A 17725-nucleotide genomic window follows, 5' to 3' on the forward strand; every position below is an offset into this window, starting at 1 on the left:
TTATTATCATTAATCTTATATAATTAAAAAATAATAATAACAATAATAACGTCTTAATAATAAAACAAATTAAGACTGGAGTAATTTCATTTGAAAATACATACAAGAATGCAGTTATTTTAATTTTTAATATATTTTTCACATCTTGATGAACAGAATAATTATTATATACTTTTAATATATATATATATATATATATATATATATATATATATATATATATATATATATATATATATATATATATATATATATATTAATATATATATATATATATATATATATATATATATATATATATATATATTAATATATATATATATATATATATATATATTAATATATATATTAATATATATATATATATATATATATATATATTAATATATATATATATATATATATATATATATATATATATATATATATATATATATATATATTAATATATATATATATATATATATATATATATATATATATTAATATATATATATATATATATATATATATATATATATATATATATATATATATATATATATATATATATATTAATATATATATATATATATTTTTAAAGTTTTGTCACCTATCCAAGTTTTAGAAACAACAAATATGACTTCTAGTTGATCATTTGGTATCAGAAGTGGCTTATATGAAAGGTAAAGGCGTCAAGATGACACTTATTTGACCAAAATAAAATATGATCATGTCTTGATTTTTAATGATTTCATTAGGACAGTAAGCTCTGAATTGCTAAGATAAAAGTCTTGTCACTGAACAGAAATAATGTCCAGTATAGAATATAAAGTCCTGCTGCAGTGGAGACAGAATGAATATTGTGTCCGACTCCATCATGAGCTTGGAGGACTGCATCCATACATCTCTGACATGACTCAAATCACGCATTAATAAAGTCATCTGGAATGGCGAAGAAAGCCTTCTTGCAGGATTCCCAGACTTCAGATTCTTTGGATTCATCTTCGATGCCTCCTCCATCTTACCCCAGACATGCTCAATAATGTTCATTTCTGGTGACTGGGCTGGCCAATTCTCTCGCACGCCCCCATACTGAATGTATCCCCAAACCCTGAGTTTCCTCTCACCAAACATGACTGATTTCTTTGAGAATCTTGGCTCCATGTGGGTTCCAATAGGTCTGCTGGAATAGTTAGCGGTTCATTCTACTGTGGCGACCCCTAATCAAGGACTAAGCTGAAAGAAAATGAACGAACTACTGTTTTACGCAGACTTTAAATGTAAGTACATATTAATAAAGGCAGATGAATATAAAGTGGGACCAAAAACAGATTTTATTTAATTAGTTTTTATTCCCGAACTCGACTGTTGTCACCAGTAAACCAGATATTGTTGATCAATCACGGTAAGAGCGGAGATTCCTCTTTCATGGGAATAAATAAACAACGCAAGGCAACAGCTAATAAGGCATCATCTTTATTCTTCTGTCAATAAAATACAGTAGATGTCTATCGGCTGCGATTAGTCCCACATTTACAGTTGTAATACACACAGTCAGTTCATCAACAGGAGGATCAGGGTCTGGTTTAAAACTGGAGGATCTACAGAACTGACTGCTGTTCAATTCAGTATGAGCGTCTGTTCCCTTAGCAAGCTTCAGCAACTAGCAATTCAAATGGATTGATTGTGTCTACTTGGGTTTGTGTGTTCGTTTGCATGTGCGCTTGTCTTTGTGTGTCTTGAGCGTCTGTGTTTGTGTGTGTTAGCGTGCAAGTGTGTGTATGTATGTATGTATGTATGTATGTATGTGTGTGTTTGTGTGTATGTACAGTATGTGTGTTGACATTTGTATGCGTGTTTGTGTATGTATGTGTTTGTTTACATTTTTATGTGTGTTTGTGTATGTAAGTGTTTGCATGTATGTATGTATGTGTTTTTGTGTGTGTGTGTGTGTGTGTGTGTGTGTGTGTGTGTGTGTGTGTGTGTGTGTGTGTGTGTGTGTGTGTGTGTTTGCGCTTGCGTGTTTGCGTCTATGTGTGTTTACATGTGTTTGTGTGTATTTATGTATGTGAGTTTTTGTGTGTATGTGTGTTTACATTTGTTTGTGTATGTGTGTGTTGACATTTGTATGTGTGTATGTATGTGTTTACATGTGTATGTGTTTGCGTCTGTGTTTTTACATGTGTTTGCATGCCTGTATGTGTGTTTTTGTGTGTGTTTTAAATGTGTATGTGTGTTTGTGTATGTGTTTACGTGTATGTGTGTGGACATTTGTATTTGTATGTATGTATGTATGTGTGTGTGTGTGTGTGTGTGTGTGTGTGTGTGTGTGTGTGTGTGTGTGTGTGTTTCCATGTGTATGTGTGTTTGCGTCTATGTGTGTTTGCATGTGTGTTTGTATGAGTATGTATGTATGTATGTATGTATGTGTGTTTTTGTGTGTGTGTGTGTGTGTTTACATTTGTATGTGTGTTTGTGTATGTGTGTGGTTGCATGCGTATGAATGCATGAATGCGTGAATGTGTGTTTGCATATGTGTGTGTGTGCGTATATGCGTGTTTGCATGCATGTGTGTTTGTGTGTATGTATGTATGTGTGTTTACGTGTATGTGCTTGTATGTGTGTGTGTTTGTGTATGTATGTATGTGTGTTTGTGCATATGTATCTATCTGTATGCATGTATGTGTGTTTGCGTGTGTGTAGATATATATGTGTTTACGTGTATGTATGTGTTTGCGTGCATTTGCTTGTGTGCATGTATGTATGTGTGTTTGTGCCTGTGTGTTTGTATGTGTTTGTACAGTATGTGTATGTGTTTTGGTGTATGTGTGTGTGTGTGTCTGTATGTGTATGTGTGTCTGTGTGTTTGCGTGTATGCATGTTTTTGCATGTGTCTGTGTGTTTGTCCATGTGTGTTTGAATGTGTGCTTGTGTGTATTTGCATGTACAGTATGTGTATGTATTTTCATGTGTGTTTGCGTGTGTGTCTTTGCGTGTGTGTATGTATGTTTGCTTGTATAAGTGTGTGTGTGTGTGTGTGTGTGTGTGTGTGTGTACAGTACATCAAAAATTAAGCTATAATGCACAAATATGGTGATTGATCATAAATTATGAAAAATTTTGAGAGTTAGTTGAGATATGTGTGTGTGTGTGTGTGTCCTCTATATGGATGATTTACTGTACATCTGTGTGATCTGCTCAGTGAATAAGCGTCTGATCTCCACACGTTTGCTCTTCAGGGTGGGCGTCAGCAGGCCGTTGGACACACTGAACAGTTCAGGGTGCAAATATAAGTCCTTCACCTGACAAACACACACACACAAAACACATTCAGCTCTCAAGATTTCGAGTTATTCAGCTGTTCATTTCCACCTTCAGAATAATAGTTTGGAGAACAGCTGTATTCAAAATGTCTGCATCAAAATGAATTCACGATCAGGTGATCATGTAAACAAGTGTACATGCGTTTAATCTCATTCTATATTGACGTTTTATTTTTTAAGCAATTATCAATTTTTGTTTACAGAGCAACGTTTATTTTGTTGTTGTTGTAGTGTGTAGTATAATTGTTAGAAAGTATAAATAAATAAAATTAAAATGAATAATAAAAAATACTGAATAAATAAAGTAAAAAAATAAATAAATAAATGTATTGATCTATATTTATCTATTTATGTATTTACTTATCTATCTATATTTATTTATTTATGTATTTATTTATCTATTTATTTATTCATTTACTTATCTAGTTATTTAGTTAATTATCTATCTATCTATCTATCTATCTATCTATCTAGTTATTTATTTATTTATTTACTCATTTATTTATCTATTTGTTTAATTATTTATTTATTTATTTATTTATTTATTTATTTATCTATTTGTTTAATTATTCATCTATTTATATGTTTATTTATTTATCTATTCATTTATTTATTTACTCATTTATTTATTTATTTATTTACTGCTTTATTTATTTACTTATTTATTTATCTATATATTTGTTTATTTGTTTTTCTATTCATGTTTATTTATTTATCTATTTATTTACTAATTTATTTATTTACTTATTTACTTCTTTATTTATGTATTTACTTATTTATTTATCTATTTGTTTATTTATTTATCTATTAATCTGTTTATTTATTTATCTATTTATTTATATATTTGTTTATTTGTTTTTCTATTAATATGTTTATTAATTTATCTATTTATTTACTCATTTATTTATTTATGTATTTACTTCTTTATTTATTTATGTATTTACTTATTTATTTATCTATTTGTTTATTTATTTATCTATTAATCTGTTTATTTATTTATCTATTTATTTATTTATGTAGTTATTTAGTTAATTATCTATCTGTCTGTCTGTCTGTCATCTATCTGTCTGTCTGTCTATCCATCATCCACCCATCTATATCCGTCCGTCTGTCTGTCCCTCCGTCCGTCTATCCGTCCTATATATCTATTTATCTAGTTGTTCATTTACTCATTTATTTATTTATTTATTTATTTATTTATCTATTTATTTATTTACTTATATATTTGTTTTTCTATTTATTTACTTATCTATTTATTTATTTTTATTATCTGTCTATCTATTTATTTATTTATTCATTTATTCATCTGTCTATTTATTTATTTATTTACTTATTTATTTCTTTATTTAACTATTTATATACTGATTTATCTACCTATCTATCTATCTATCTATCTATCTATCTATCTATCTATCTATCTATCTATCTATCTATCTATCTATTTACTTATTTTTTATTTATCTATTTATTTATTAATCTATTTATCTATCTATCTACCTATTTATCCATCCATCTATCCATTTATTTATTTATCTATTTAATCATCTATTTATTTTAGCCATTGTAATTGTCTAGGATTTTTGAGTCCAGCTTAGAGGTCTTATGAACTGCTGGTGTAAAATTGCTATATAAAAAAAAGTTTTCTAGGCTTTTTTTTTTTTTTTCGCAAACAGGATCAGCAATAACAGTCAGATCCTGCTAAAGCAAAGGAAGCAGCGCCCCCTGCAGGAATTACATTGCAGGCAATCCAAAACACATTCATTCATCCACTTTAAAAATCAGTCCCACCACTACAGATTTACAACAGCATTAATACAAATACAAAACGCAAGCTTGATTTGTCAAACACTGACCTGCCAGACTTCTTTAGGGAAAAAAATACATCCTGTACATTTAAAAAAGAGGCCTATGAATCATCTCAGCAGAGACACAACATCATAAGACGTTAATATTAGGTTAGATTCAGGTCACCAGCATCTAAGGACAATGTTATTTTGACATCTATTAATGATGTGAAATCACGTTGATTTTAGGTTGTGTTGAAAAGTGACCAAAATCCAACGTCTAGTCAACTTCTCAAACCATAATTATATTGAAGTCAAATAATTATATTTATTCATCAGCTATGGCAACCTAAATCAAACATCTGATAGATATCAGTGGCAACATCCACACATTGCAAGCTGTAACATCATTAAACGTGGATATTTGCTTGATTTCTAGGTTGCGTTGGAAAGTGAGCAAAATGCTCTGACGTCAAGCCGATTTTCATTTCCAAACAAAATGCAACGTCTCTTGATGTTTGAGTACGATGTTAATCTGACGTCATGTGCCTACTGGGGTATTAATGGCACATTTATAGTATGAGATGACATGAATTGTACCTGCTCGAATGATTTGAGTCCTGCTTCTTTGCCCACCGCCGTCATGTCCTCCAGAACCGCTTTCTTCACATCCTGCCAGTCAAACAGCATTGAGAAACAATTCAGTGAGCAGATAAGCTTGTCATTCAATTTAAAGATACTGTATAGCTCACGCTAAATGAAAACACACTCAATTTTAGGCTTCAGACTGCCTTTAAAGCTTATTTTGAGTCTATAAATTATATTTATGTTATTTAAAATAACCATAAGCCACAGGAAAGACTCTGCTAAATGCATAATAAGAACATAATATTAACAAATGCCTGTGATGCATCTTTATTTAGTTTTCACTTTTAAAAAATGTGTATATACAATGCCAAATTAGCCAAACTTTCCCCTGACAGAAGTGATGCCTGTCATCGTTGTAAGCAGTCTCCGGCCAACCATCTTCATATGTTCTGGAGTTGCCCTCAATTAAAAAGTCTCTGATCCAGCGTTTTTGACACACTTATTAAATCTATTAACATAAATCTAGACCCTAACCCAGGGATGGGCAAACTTGATCCTCGAGGGCCGGTGTCCCTGCAGAGTTTTGTTCCAACACTAGTCAAACACACCTGAACAAACTAATCAGTGTCTTCAAGATCTCTTGAACTCTATTGGGAGGTCTGTTTGAATAGGGTTGGAGCCAAGCGGCAACCTCCCGATCTCTCTCAGGAAGCCAATACGGAAGTAACTAAAACTGCAATTCATCCGAAATTCCGCTAGTCCTGGCCGCTCCTGGCTCCAAAACAGCAAATTTCAATTGAGCCCACTGTTAGAATGGCCAACTTTACAGCAGAAAAAAAGGTGTTTACAGCCTGCTACAAAGAACAATTTTGGTTCATACAGCTAATATTACCCTTCATGACAACTGTGAGGGGGGTGAATTTTTTTATAACTCATCCGTTTCCTTTATATTAGGTTATATTAAGTTTGCATAATTAAGGGAGTAGCCACTTGAGTGACAGTTAGGTCTCGCTGGTCGCCGGCACGTCACCTCTGCAGATTAGCCACTGAACTCTGCATATTTATCGTATTTCTGCGTTGTTTTATGTGGCTTTACACAGTCAACTGCCTTTTGGACTTGTTTCCCACAATTATTAGATGGCATGGCATGCTGAGGGCACTTAATTGTGCTCACAAACCATTCACGTGGCCTCCGTTTCCCATGTGAGTAAAGTTATATACTTATATACCATCTCTATACATGTATTTGTTTTATTTAAGATCATTTATGGTTTATATTTATATTTAGAGCTGTAATGCACTCCAGAATCTGTCAGATTGATTAGCTGTAGGCTCTAGAACAGTCATCTGAAGTGTTGTCATACAGTGTTATGCTGGATTTCATCAATAGTCTTACAGTAACTAACACAGACTATATCTGAAGTGTTTGTAAGTAATTCGCGTTTTCCTCCTGTTGAGAAACGTCATAAGAACAATGTTTGGTGGCTCAGTGTATTACAGCAGTGTTTTTAAAAGTCTAAACACTTTATTGATATAGTGTACAACCAAGCACATGTGGTCAGAATACAAACGAGTCACAAGTGATAAAGTATTAAGCATTTCTCCCAAAGTAAAGTGTGTCTGAACCAGGTCCAAGCTAAATGCCAGCAGGTGTCTGTAGCTCCGCTCACTCTCCGCCTCTTTGCCCTTGTTTGGTATCCCGCCGTGGGTGTTATGACGCGTGACCAAAATGGCGACGGTTGGCCGCGCCTCCTTGTGGCTTCTTTTGCGCTCTTCAGAAACCTATGGGTGATGTCACGGACACTACGTCCATATATTTTACAGTCTATGGTTGGAGCTAAACTGTGCAGGACACCGGCCCTCCAGGACTGAGATTGCCCACCCCTGCCCTAACCCCTTGACAGCCCTTTTTGGCATTTCAGAGAGAGTTGACTTGACTGTTGCATCTCGCCAAGTTATTGCTTTTTCTACTCTTTTAGCTAGACGAGCCATTCTTATCAAATGGAAACAGGTGATTCCTCCTACACATGACATGTGGATCCGAGAACTTTTTAGTTACATAAAACTTGAAAAGTTAAGATGTTTACTTGCAGGATCTCTCAAATCTTTTTACAAGACCCTGTTTTAGACTATATTAAAGGCTTACCTTGTTTAGTCGATATCAGATCTTTAGGGATGTAACGGTATCAGAATTTCACGGTACGGTAATACCTCGGTATGAATGTCACGGTACGGTATTTATTGAATCATTTACAGGAAAAACAAAACTAATGAAAAGACTCGAAAAAAGTGCCGAAAGTGTTTATTTACCTTAGCACTGAACATATCAATGACATACAAATCAGCCGTCTATCTGTAAGTTTCCAAACAGGAACTTCAATTTTTCAATTTTAATAACAAAAAACTATTAAACCATATAAAAAAATAAAGTTCCAATTTAGTATTGTTGAAAACTCATCACATTCAACATTTAATCACTCTCTCACTTAGATAGAGATGGGTTTTTTAAGGAAAATTATCATATACAGTAACTATAATCTGGTAAAAGCTGGGATCTCTGGGCATGTCCCCTGCAACAGAAAAAAACCTTCTCATTTGGGACTGAGGTTTCTGGGACAGAAATATGAGTTAGCCAAGGTTGACAGCAGTGGGTAACGTTGTGCATTGTCTTTCCACCACTTGAGAGGACAAGCATGAGTGAGATAGAGGTCTCTTTGCGGTACAAGTCAACGTCTGCATCAATCTAACAAGTGTGCTGTGTTCTGCAGTCCCCATCACTGTTATTAGTCGTATTCCCCCACTTATATTTCACCACAGTCTGGCAGTGAAGTCACTTCAGATAAAGGCATCTGCTAAAAATTTGTATGTAAATATAACGTAAAGCTTACAGGATTCTGACAAAGCTCTTCATATGATCCGACTATTCCTCGTTCTTTGGCCCAGTTGACGAACACTTCTGGATCTGGAACTACAATTCCTATCAGAAAAGACTAAGCACAGACAAAGCACGATTGGTGTTAGAACAAAACCGTCACTTCCTAATTAACTGGCACCAAATATCCACAATAAGAGCTGAATTAGCTGCGGTGGGAGAAGCTGCGTCAATCTTTTCTTTATTTAATAAATGAATTGCGCCTGGTGAGACAGTGGCGCAGTAGGTAGTGCCTCACAGCAAGAAGGTCGCTGGGTTGAACCTCGGCTCAGTTGGCGTTTCTGTGTGGAGTTTGCATGTTCTCCCTTCCTTCGCGTGGGTTTCCTCCGGGTGTTCCGGTTTCCCCCACAGTCCAAAGACATGTGGTACAGGTGAATTGGGTAGGTTAAATTGTCCGTAGTGTATGAGTGTTTGTGTGAATGAGTGTGTGGATGTTTCCCAGAGATGGGTTGCGGCTGGAAGGGCACCCGCTGCATAAAAACTTGCTGGAAAAGTTGGCGGTTCATTCTGCTGTGGTGGATTAATAAAGGGACTTAGCCGACAAGAGAATGAATGAATGAATGACTTGCGCCTCAGAACGCAATGAACGGTGGTGTTTGAAGACGTTCTGGAGGTCATTTATAATATAATAACACTAAAACTAAAATGAGGCATTTAGGAATGACCAAAACAACAGTTAAGATGGTTTACAGTAGCCCCTTTCACACAGTGATACCGGTAAAAATCTGGAAAATTTCTGTAACGACTTTACCGGTAGATTCAAAAAAGCGCTGTTTACACAGGCGAGGACGTTACAGAATTTTTCCGGAAAAGAGCATTCACACATCCATTCCAAAATACCGATTAATTCTGACATCATTAACCAGAAATGAGCTCTAAACGGCTGCGCTTGTGTTTGTAAACATTTGATTACACCACAAACTCTGTGGATGATCAATATTGTGAACGACTTGGATAAAAACATATAGAGGAACACTTTGGCAGGTCGAGATGTACATGATATGTGTGTGTGCCCATGGGCTGTTTCATGGGCACACGCAAAGCTTGAAGGTAAACAAAAAGCGGCTTATCATACGCATCTTATCAATAATTAATTACACGGTTGGCATTAAGATGAACATATAAACGTTATCTGACTAATTTCAGGCAGCTAAATGTGTCTGCAAAAAGATTCAAAGGCTTTTATTCTCATAAACCGCGTGGACGTAAATGCGTCTGACTGTTCTGATTGGCTAAAGCAGACGTCTCACGTCAGCACGTTCTAGACGTGCACGCGCTCTTTCCGGCAATCTTCCTTCTGCGTTCACACAGCGAAGCATTCCGGCAAATTACCGGTAATGTTACAACTTCTCTTTCTGGAAAATAGCCAGAATGAATTTACCGGTATTTTCAAAAAGGGCCTGTTCACACATACACACCTTTTCGGAAAATTACCGGCAAAAGGTCTGTATGTGTGAAAGGGGCTAGTGTGCTCAGCCTGCTGGTTTGTCCATTCACACACGTTTTCAGCATCAAATGATCTCTTATAACAAAATCACATGACCTTTTTAATGCACATACTGGAATTCGTTCAGTAAAAGTGTTTCCATCATAGTTTATGTGCATCTTTTCTTATCAAAAAAAAAGTTTATCCTACTCAACTATGCGCTATTTCCCAAATGCACATAGCTAGTTTCACTGTGGTAAAAACACTAGAGTAGGGTGAAATGTGCGTTTGTTACCTGTAGGCTGTCTCCATGCACAAAGACCTGCAGGACAGGAACGCAGCGCGTGTAGACGTTCTCCAGCTTCTCTGGGGCGATGTACTCTCCCTGGGACAGCTTGAAGATGTGCTTCTTTCTGTCCACAATGCGCAAAGTCCCATTCTGGAAGAGCAAACGTTCACAAGTGTCACAACTAAAGGATTACTCTTACAAAAGAAATATTTACACATTTAAACAGACCAGAAAGAGTAAAGAAAGTCCTTGTGGAACTTTTTTCTTTTTTCTTTTTTTGAGTTTTGGAGAATAAGATCAATATATTGTGACATTCTGAACTTGTAATCATGTTTTAGTTTGTTAAATTTGTGAACAGCACAAATAAGCGAGATTTATCAGGTAATGTAACGATGTTTTTAATTATGACTGAAGTGCATATCATAATGCTTTGCTAAAAAACAGAATTGTCTTACTTTAAAATACACACACTAAATATGTAATAACATGTTATGTTTGTGTGTTTTTTTAGCCTTATGTGGGTCAATGTTACTGTAATGTAGTTATTTGATTGAGAGGGTTTTAGTTTTTATTTTAAAGTAAAAGAAATTATGTTTTAAATATATATATATATATATATATATATATATATATATATATATATATATATATATATATATATATATATATATATATATATATATATATATATATATATATATATTAGGTACTGAAAGGTACTGAATATAAGGTACTGGAAATATTCCTCAGAGATTTTGCTCCATATTGACATGATAGCATCACACAGTTGCTGCAGATTTGTCGGCTGCACATCCATGATGTGAATCTCCCGTTCCACCACACTCAAAGGTGCTCTATTGGATTGAGATCTGGTGACTGTGAAGGCCATTTGAGTACAGTGAACTCATTTGCATGTTCAAATAGCCAGTCTGAGATGATTCACGCTTTATGACATGGTGCGTTATCCTGCTGGAAGTAGCCATCAGAAGATGTGTACACTGTGTTCATAAAGGGATGCACATGGTCAGCAACAATAGTCAGGTAGACTGTGGCATTGACACATTATCAAGTGCTTATCAAGTACGGTCCAGGTCTTGATTAATTGGTTTATGTGTGTTTGATCAGGGTTGGACCTGAACTCTGTAGGAAGGTAGATCTCCTGGAACAGGGTTGAGGATCCCTGGTCATGACCACATCTACATGCCTAAATGCATTGAGTTGCTGTCATGTGATTAGCTGATTAGAAATTTGTGTCAACGAGGGGTTAGACAGGTGTACTTAATAAAGTGGCCGGTGAGTGTGTGTGTATATATATATATATATATATATATATATATATATATATATATATATATATATATATATATATATATATATATATATATATATATATATATATGTGTGTGTGTGTGTGTGTGCATGTATGTATGTATATATATATATATATATATATATATATATATATATATATATATATATAGAATAGTAATATAACAACTATATAACAAATATAACAACATCATTGTAACAATGAAACAAAAATAATAAAAATAATAAGAAGGATAATTATGCATTATATATAATATATAATACATATTTATATATGTACAAATGTATATACATATATATATATATATATATATTTATTTATTTTTTTTTATGGCTATATATATATTTTGGTAATTTTATGTTTCATTGTTTCAGAGACTATAATGCATCACTAAATGAAAATTAGGATTCTAATAAGCAGCTAATAATAATCTGGTGGCATTTTCAAACTGATCAACACTGGCATCAATTCTTATGTGATTTTCAGGACTCAAGACTTCCGCTATATTGTGCTTCTACCGTTATTTGATCATGTTTATATCTCTCCTAAACATGCAGCAGTGATTGTGTGTGCATTCTGATTTTTTGCAAGAAAAATAGGATAAAATAAGACAAAATTGTGGCAGCACAGTGGTTAGCACTGTCACCTCACAGCAAGAAGGTCGCTGGTTCGAGCCCCGGCTGGGTCAGTTGTCATTTCTGTGTGGAGTTTGCATGTTCTCCCCGTGTTGGCGTGGGTTTTTCCCAGGGTGCTCCGGCTTCCCCCACAATCCAAACACATGCACTATAGGGGAATTGGATGAACTCAATTGGCCATAGTGTATATGTGTGTGTGTGTGTGTGTGTGTGTGTGTGTGTGTGTGTGTGTGTGTGTGTGTGTGTGTGTGTGTGTGTGTGTGTGTGTGTGTGTGTGTGTGTGTGTGTGTGTGTGTGTGTGTGTGTGTGTGTGTGTGTGTGTGTGTGTGTGTGTGTGTGTGTGTGTGTGAATGAGAGTGTATGTGTTTTCCTGTACTGTGTTGTGGCTGGAAGGGCATCCGCTGCGTAAAACATTTGCTGAAATAGTTGTCGGTTCATTCCGCTGTGGTGAACCCTGATAAATAAGGAACTAAGCCGAAAGGAAATGAATGAATGAAGACAAACTGCAACCTTTCGCAAATAGTGGGGATTTTCTTGATTGTGCATTCAATTTCAGAATGTCAGTGTTGTGAAAGTTGTTTAAAGTCTCACAGGCAGCCATTGTCCCACGTCTCCAGTGTGAAGCCACCCTTCAGTGTCCAGAGCCTCTGCTGTCCTCTCCTCATCCTTCAGATAACCCCGAAACACACTGGGACCCCTGATGCAGATCTGACACACACAAACACACACATCAAGGAAAGTCTTTAATGATACAAGAAAATCTCCTCATTTAAAGTCTGCATGAACGGGAAGCTTTTTTTTTTTTTTTTTTTTTTTAACGTGCTGCAGTTCCTAGAAAAATTAAAACTGAGCAGACTCTTCCTCCTCCTCACCAGGGGGTTTAATATTCTGACTTTAACTGTCTAATATATATATATACACACACACACATACAGGGCTTTACATTAACACCCGCTGACCCGCCAAATGCGGGTAGATTTCAGCTCTGGCGGTTAAGACAGACCCGCCAGAGCTGATATATACAGTCCCAGAAACACTTGTGTTCAAATACTGACCTCTCCTTCTCCGTTCTTGGCATAGTAGTTCATGTCAGGAATATCAGTTAGCTTCACCATAGCGCAGGGTAATGGAGCACCAACATGACCTGAAACATAGGACTCATTAGGGTTATTAGGCAAGTTGGGGTAATTAGCCAAATCATTGTATAATGATGATTTGATCTGTAGACAACTAAAAACAAAAACATAGCTTAAGGGGGCTAATAATGTTGACCTTAAAATGGTTAAAAAATATTCCAAACTGCTTTTATTCTAGCCAAAATAAAACAAATAAGACTTTCTCCAGAATAAAAAAATATTATGAGAAATACTGTGAAAATTTCCTAAATCTGTTACACATTATTTTGGAAATATTAAAAAATAAATAGATAAATAAAATAATTTTGTTCTAATAATTTTGTGTAGCTGTATGTGGAAGCATTAACACAAACCTGCACTCCAGTCACCAGGCATAGAGAAGGTACATCCGGCTGTGCACTCTGTCTGCCCATAACCCTCAAAAATCTGAAACCATATTCAAAAAACCCTGTCAATACAACTGGAGAAAACATCACAGATTCACATGAACATTTTAAGTCAACATGTTAAGTATGTTAATGCACTATTGAAATAAATAAACTAATAAAAATAAATAATATATTTAATATAATATAATATATTTTATAATATAATTATAAATATTTTGATAAAAAATAATAATGTAATATATAGATAAAAAATAATGAAAAATCTAATAATTAAATCATAAAATTTAAATAAATCAAAATAAATACCAAATAAAATAATATAATACAATTTTTCAGTAATAAAAAACTTTATTAAAATAATAAATTAAATAAAAAAATAATAATTAAATATTTAAATAATATTTTTATTTATAATTTATTAAAAAAATATTGAAATAATAAAATAAAAAACTAAAAATATATAAGAATAAATATTAAATAAAAAATGTATATATAAAAATAAATAATAAAGTAATCAAATAATTTAATAATAAAATAAAAAAACAAAAAATGAAAAAAATATTAATTTATAAAATAATTAAATATCTTAATAATAAAATAAATAAATAAGAATGTAATATATAAATAATAAAGTAATCAAATATTTTAGTAATAACACAAAAATTTGTAAATAAAAAGCATGAATACAAAATAGATAAAAACAATTAAATAATTCAATATTTAAATAATGGAATAAATAAATAAAAAATAATAAATTAAATAATAATAAAATATTTTAATAATAAAATAATAAAAATATATTAAATATAAATGAAATAATACAATATTTCAATAATAAAATAATCTAATAAATAAATAAAAATAAAAAACAACTAAATAAATCCTTTACTCTAGCATTTAATTCTCTGAGCACTAACAGTTCCTTTGTATGATTAGTCCTTCTGTGGGTATTACCTCTTCTAGATGAATCGCTGAATCCCTCCTTAATTCTAAGTCACTTTAGCCAAAAGCATCTGATAAATGACTAAATGTAATGTAAATGCAAAAGTATAGACTCTGACCAGACAGCCCAGGGTGGCTCTGAGGAAGGACAGCACAGCAGGAGAGATTGGAGCAGATGCGGTAAGGATGAAGCGCAGATTTCCACCCAGACTAGCCTATAATGAATAATAAATGAATGAATGAATGAATGAATGAATGAATGAATGGACAGTATTTTACATCACACAAACATTGTCACAAATTTGAAGCCAGATTAACTCTTTTTCCTCTTTCAGAAACACAATTTACAGGAGGAGAGTCTCTAAAGTGGTTCTATTACAGGGTTTCTGCAGGGTTTAGGATTTCTTTTATCTTTGCCATGATGACAGTAAATAATATTTGACTAGATATTTTTCAAGATATTAGCATTCTGCTTAAAGTGACATTAATTAGATTAATTAGGCAGGTTAGGGTATTTAGGCAAGTCATTGTATAACGATGGTTTCTTCTGTAGACTATATCAAAAACAAATATAGCTTAAGGGGGCTAATAATTTTGGCCTTAAAATGTTTTTTTTTTTAAATTAAATCTGCTTTTATTCTAGCCGAAATAAAACAAATAAGACTTTCTTCAGAAGAAAAAATATTATTGGAAATACTGTGAAAATTGCCTTTCTCTGTTAAGCATAATTTAGGAAATATTAGAAAAATAAAAATAAATAAATAATAAAATATTTAAATAATAGAATAAATGAAAATACATAAATAAATATTAAAAAATAAATAATAGATTAATTAATACAATATTTAAAAATGAATATTTTTTAATATATAAATAATAAAATAATACAATATTTATTAAAATAATATATAAATTTATAAAAATAAGAGATTAAATAATACAATATTTCAAACAGAAAATAAATAAAAATGAAAAAAACATTATATACAAAAATAAAGTAATAAAATATTTTAATAATAAAAGAATCCAAACAATTATATATACAAAATAAATTAATACAATAATACAATATTTTAATAATAAAATAATCAAAAAAATAATATATAAAAATAAAAAAGAATGCAAAATAAATAAATTAATCATTTTAAAAAGTAAAAATTAATTATCACTTTAAAAGTTGTTTTATTAATAAAGTATTATTATCACAAATTAGCACTTCCTGTGCTTAAATAGGCAAGTTATTGTATAACAGTGGTTCTGTAGACAATCAAATAAAAATATTCTTTAAGAGCTTTAATAAAATGGTCATAAAAAAATTTAAAACTATTTTATTTTAGCCTAAATAAAACAACTACGCCTTTTTCCAGAAGAAAAAATATTATCAGAAATACTGTGAAAATGTCCTTGCTCTGTTAAACATCATTTAGGAAATATTTAAAAAATAAAAAAATAAATCACATGCGGGCTAATAATTCTAAATTCAACTGTATATATCTTTATTTTTCCAAAAACACCTTACGAGTCTTATACCTGTATCTTATTGAAGATGAGTCTGTCCCACAGGCTGTTGTTCCTCACGACTCCACTGCTCAGTTCTGCCTGTTTCCTCCTGACGGCATAATGAAGGAGGACTCTTTTCAGCGGAGACGTAACCGAGCCCAGAATCTACACACACATTCACGACATCCATCACTTTAACACAGAGACCCAACAACTCAATCCGTCAAACACTGATGTGTAGCACAGACCTTGTCGTAGATGCGGTTGAGTAATCGAGGGACCCCAGGGAAAAAAGTGGGCTTCAGGGTCTTTATGTCATCCATCAGCAGAGAAATATCACCCTGGTAAAAGCCGACCCTCGCCCCGTGACAAAACATCGACACCTGAGGAAGAGAGAAGGAGGAAAACATCATCCAAACGTCAAGATAACTTGAGGGAGAGAGAAACACAAAAGGAAAGTCAAAATTATTCGCCCTCCTGTGAATTTTTAAATACTTCCCAAATGATGTTTAACAGAGCAGGGATTTTTGACAGTATTTCCTATAATATAAATGCGTATATAGCTATTAAGCAGCAAATCAGTATGTTTATGCACTGATGACAATAATAAGAATTGTTCTTTTATTATTTACATTTATAAACATTCATAGAAGTAGCGAATCTGCAAGGATCACGTGACTGATAATGCATCACAGGAAAAACTTGCATTCCTAAAAAATGACAATGTAAACTGAATTCACTGAAAACTGAAAACGTTCAAACTGAATTCCACACTATTGTTTTTACACTTTATTTTTAATCGAATACTAGTAGCTTTTGCATCCATTCGCAATCATTATCACAGCTTTAGTTCATGTAACCGTATTGATTTCCACATGTACATTTTTGAACATTAAAGGTGCAGTATGTAAGTTTGACACCCAGTGGATGAACTAGGCGTTGCATTGATGGATCTAAACAAACACATATCAGTGATTTAGCATTTACATTTTATAACGTTAAAGAGGTTTAATATGTATTCATTAGATTATAAACCTTACCATTGTGTTGGAGTGCAGCGAGTGCACTATTCTGTGCTTCTGAATGGCTGCATTTAAATTTCTGTCGTGTTTCGTCTGGTGCAAACAACCAAATTGCTTATCACTGTAAATCTCGTCATGTAGCGTGTTGTTAGGACACGGGGTTACGAAGTAACCTGCTCACCTAATGTTTACGTTTGTAATATTTATGTTATTTGCTAATTAATAACCTCATGTGGAACTTTGAGGTCACATTTCAGCCACGGGTGCATGCTTTAAGAGCCTTCCTGGTCTAAATAAATGATAAACGCAGTTTTCCACCAAGGCAACCCGGAGTGCTGAAATATAATTGGCTAACCTGTCAGTGGGCGGGATAAAGGGACCAAAATAAAGACAGTGTTCAGGCATGTAACGCACATGTTCAAAGATAATGTTTTTCAGATAAGAATG

The 17725-nt window shown here is 33.0% G+C and overlaps 1 protein-coding gene across 2 annotated transcripts in view; it reads right to left on the reverse strand.

The window, feature by feature from the left end:
• Window positions 1–1442: 1442 nt before the first annotated feature.
• Window positions 1443–17725, reverse strand: part of acsl2 (acyl-CoA synthetase long chain family member 2) — a 49431-nt gene continuing 33148 nt past the window's right edge. For both annotated transcript variants that reach the window (XM_073911237.1, XM_073911238.1), the window contains 10 exons: window positions 16505–16639; window positions 16287–16421; window positions 14876–14971; window positions 13779–13851; window positions 13345–13433; window positions 12881–12997; window positions 10331–10474; window positions 8566–8667; window positions 5690–5761; window positions 1443–3284 (listed from right to left, as the gene is read on the reverse strand). In XM_073911237.1, the coding sequence (XP_073767338.1) occupies window positions 3144–3284; window positions 5690–5761; window positions 8566–8667; window positions 10331–10474; window positions 12881–12997; window positions 13345–13433; window positions 13779–13851; window positions 14876–14971; window positions 16287–16421; window positions 16505–16639 (1104 nt within the window). In that variant the 3' untranslated portion in view covers window positions 1443–3143. The remainder of the gene's footprint in view (window positions 3285–5689; window positions 5762–8565; window positions 8668–10330; window positions 10475–12880; window positions 12998–13344; window positions 13434–13778; window positions 13852–14875; window positions 14972–16286; window positions 16422–16504; window positions 16640–17725) is intronic.

This window comes from Danio rerio, chromosome 8 (genome assembly GCF_049306965.1).
Source record: "Danio rerio strain Tuebingen ecotype United States chromosome 8, GRCz12tu, whole genome shotgun sequence".
Classification (NCBI taxonomy): Eukaryota; Metazoa; Chordata; class Actinopteri; order Cypriniformes; family Danionidae; genus Danio; species Danio rerio.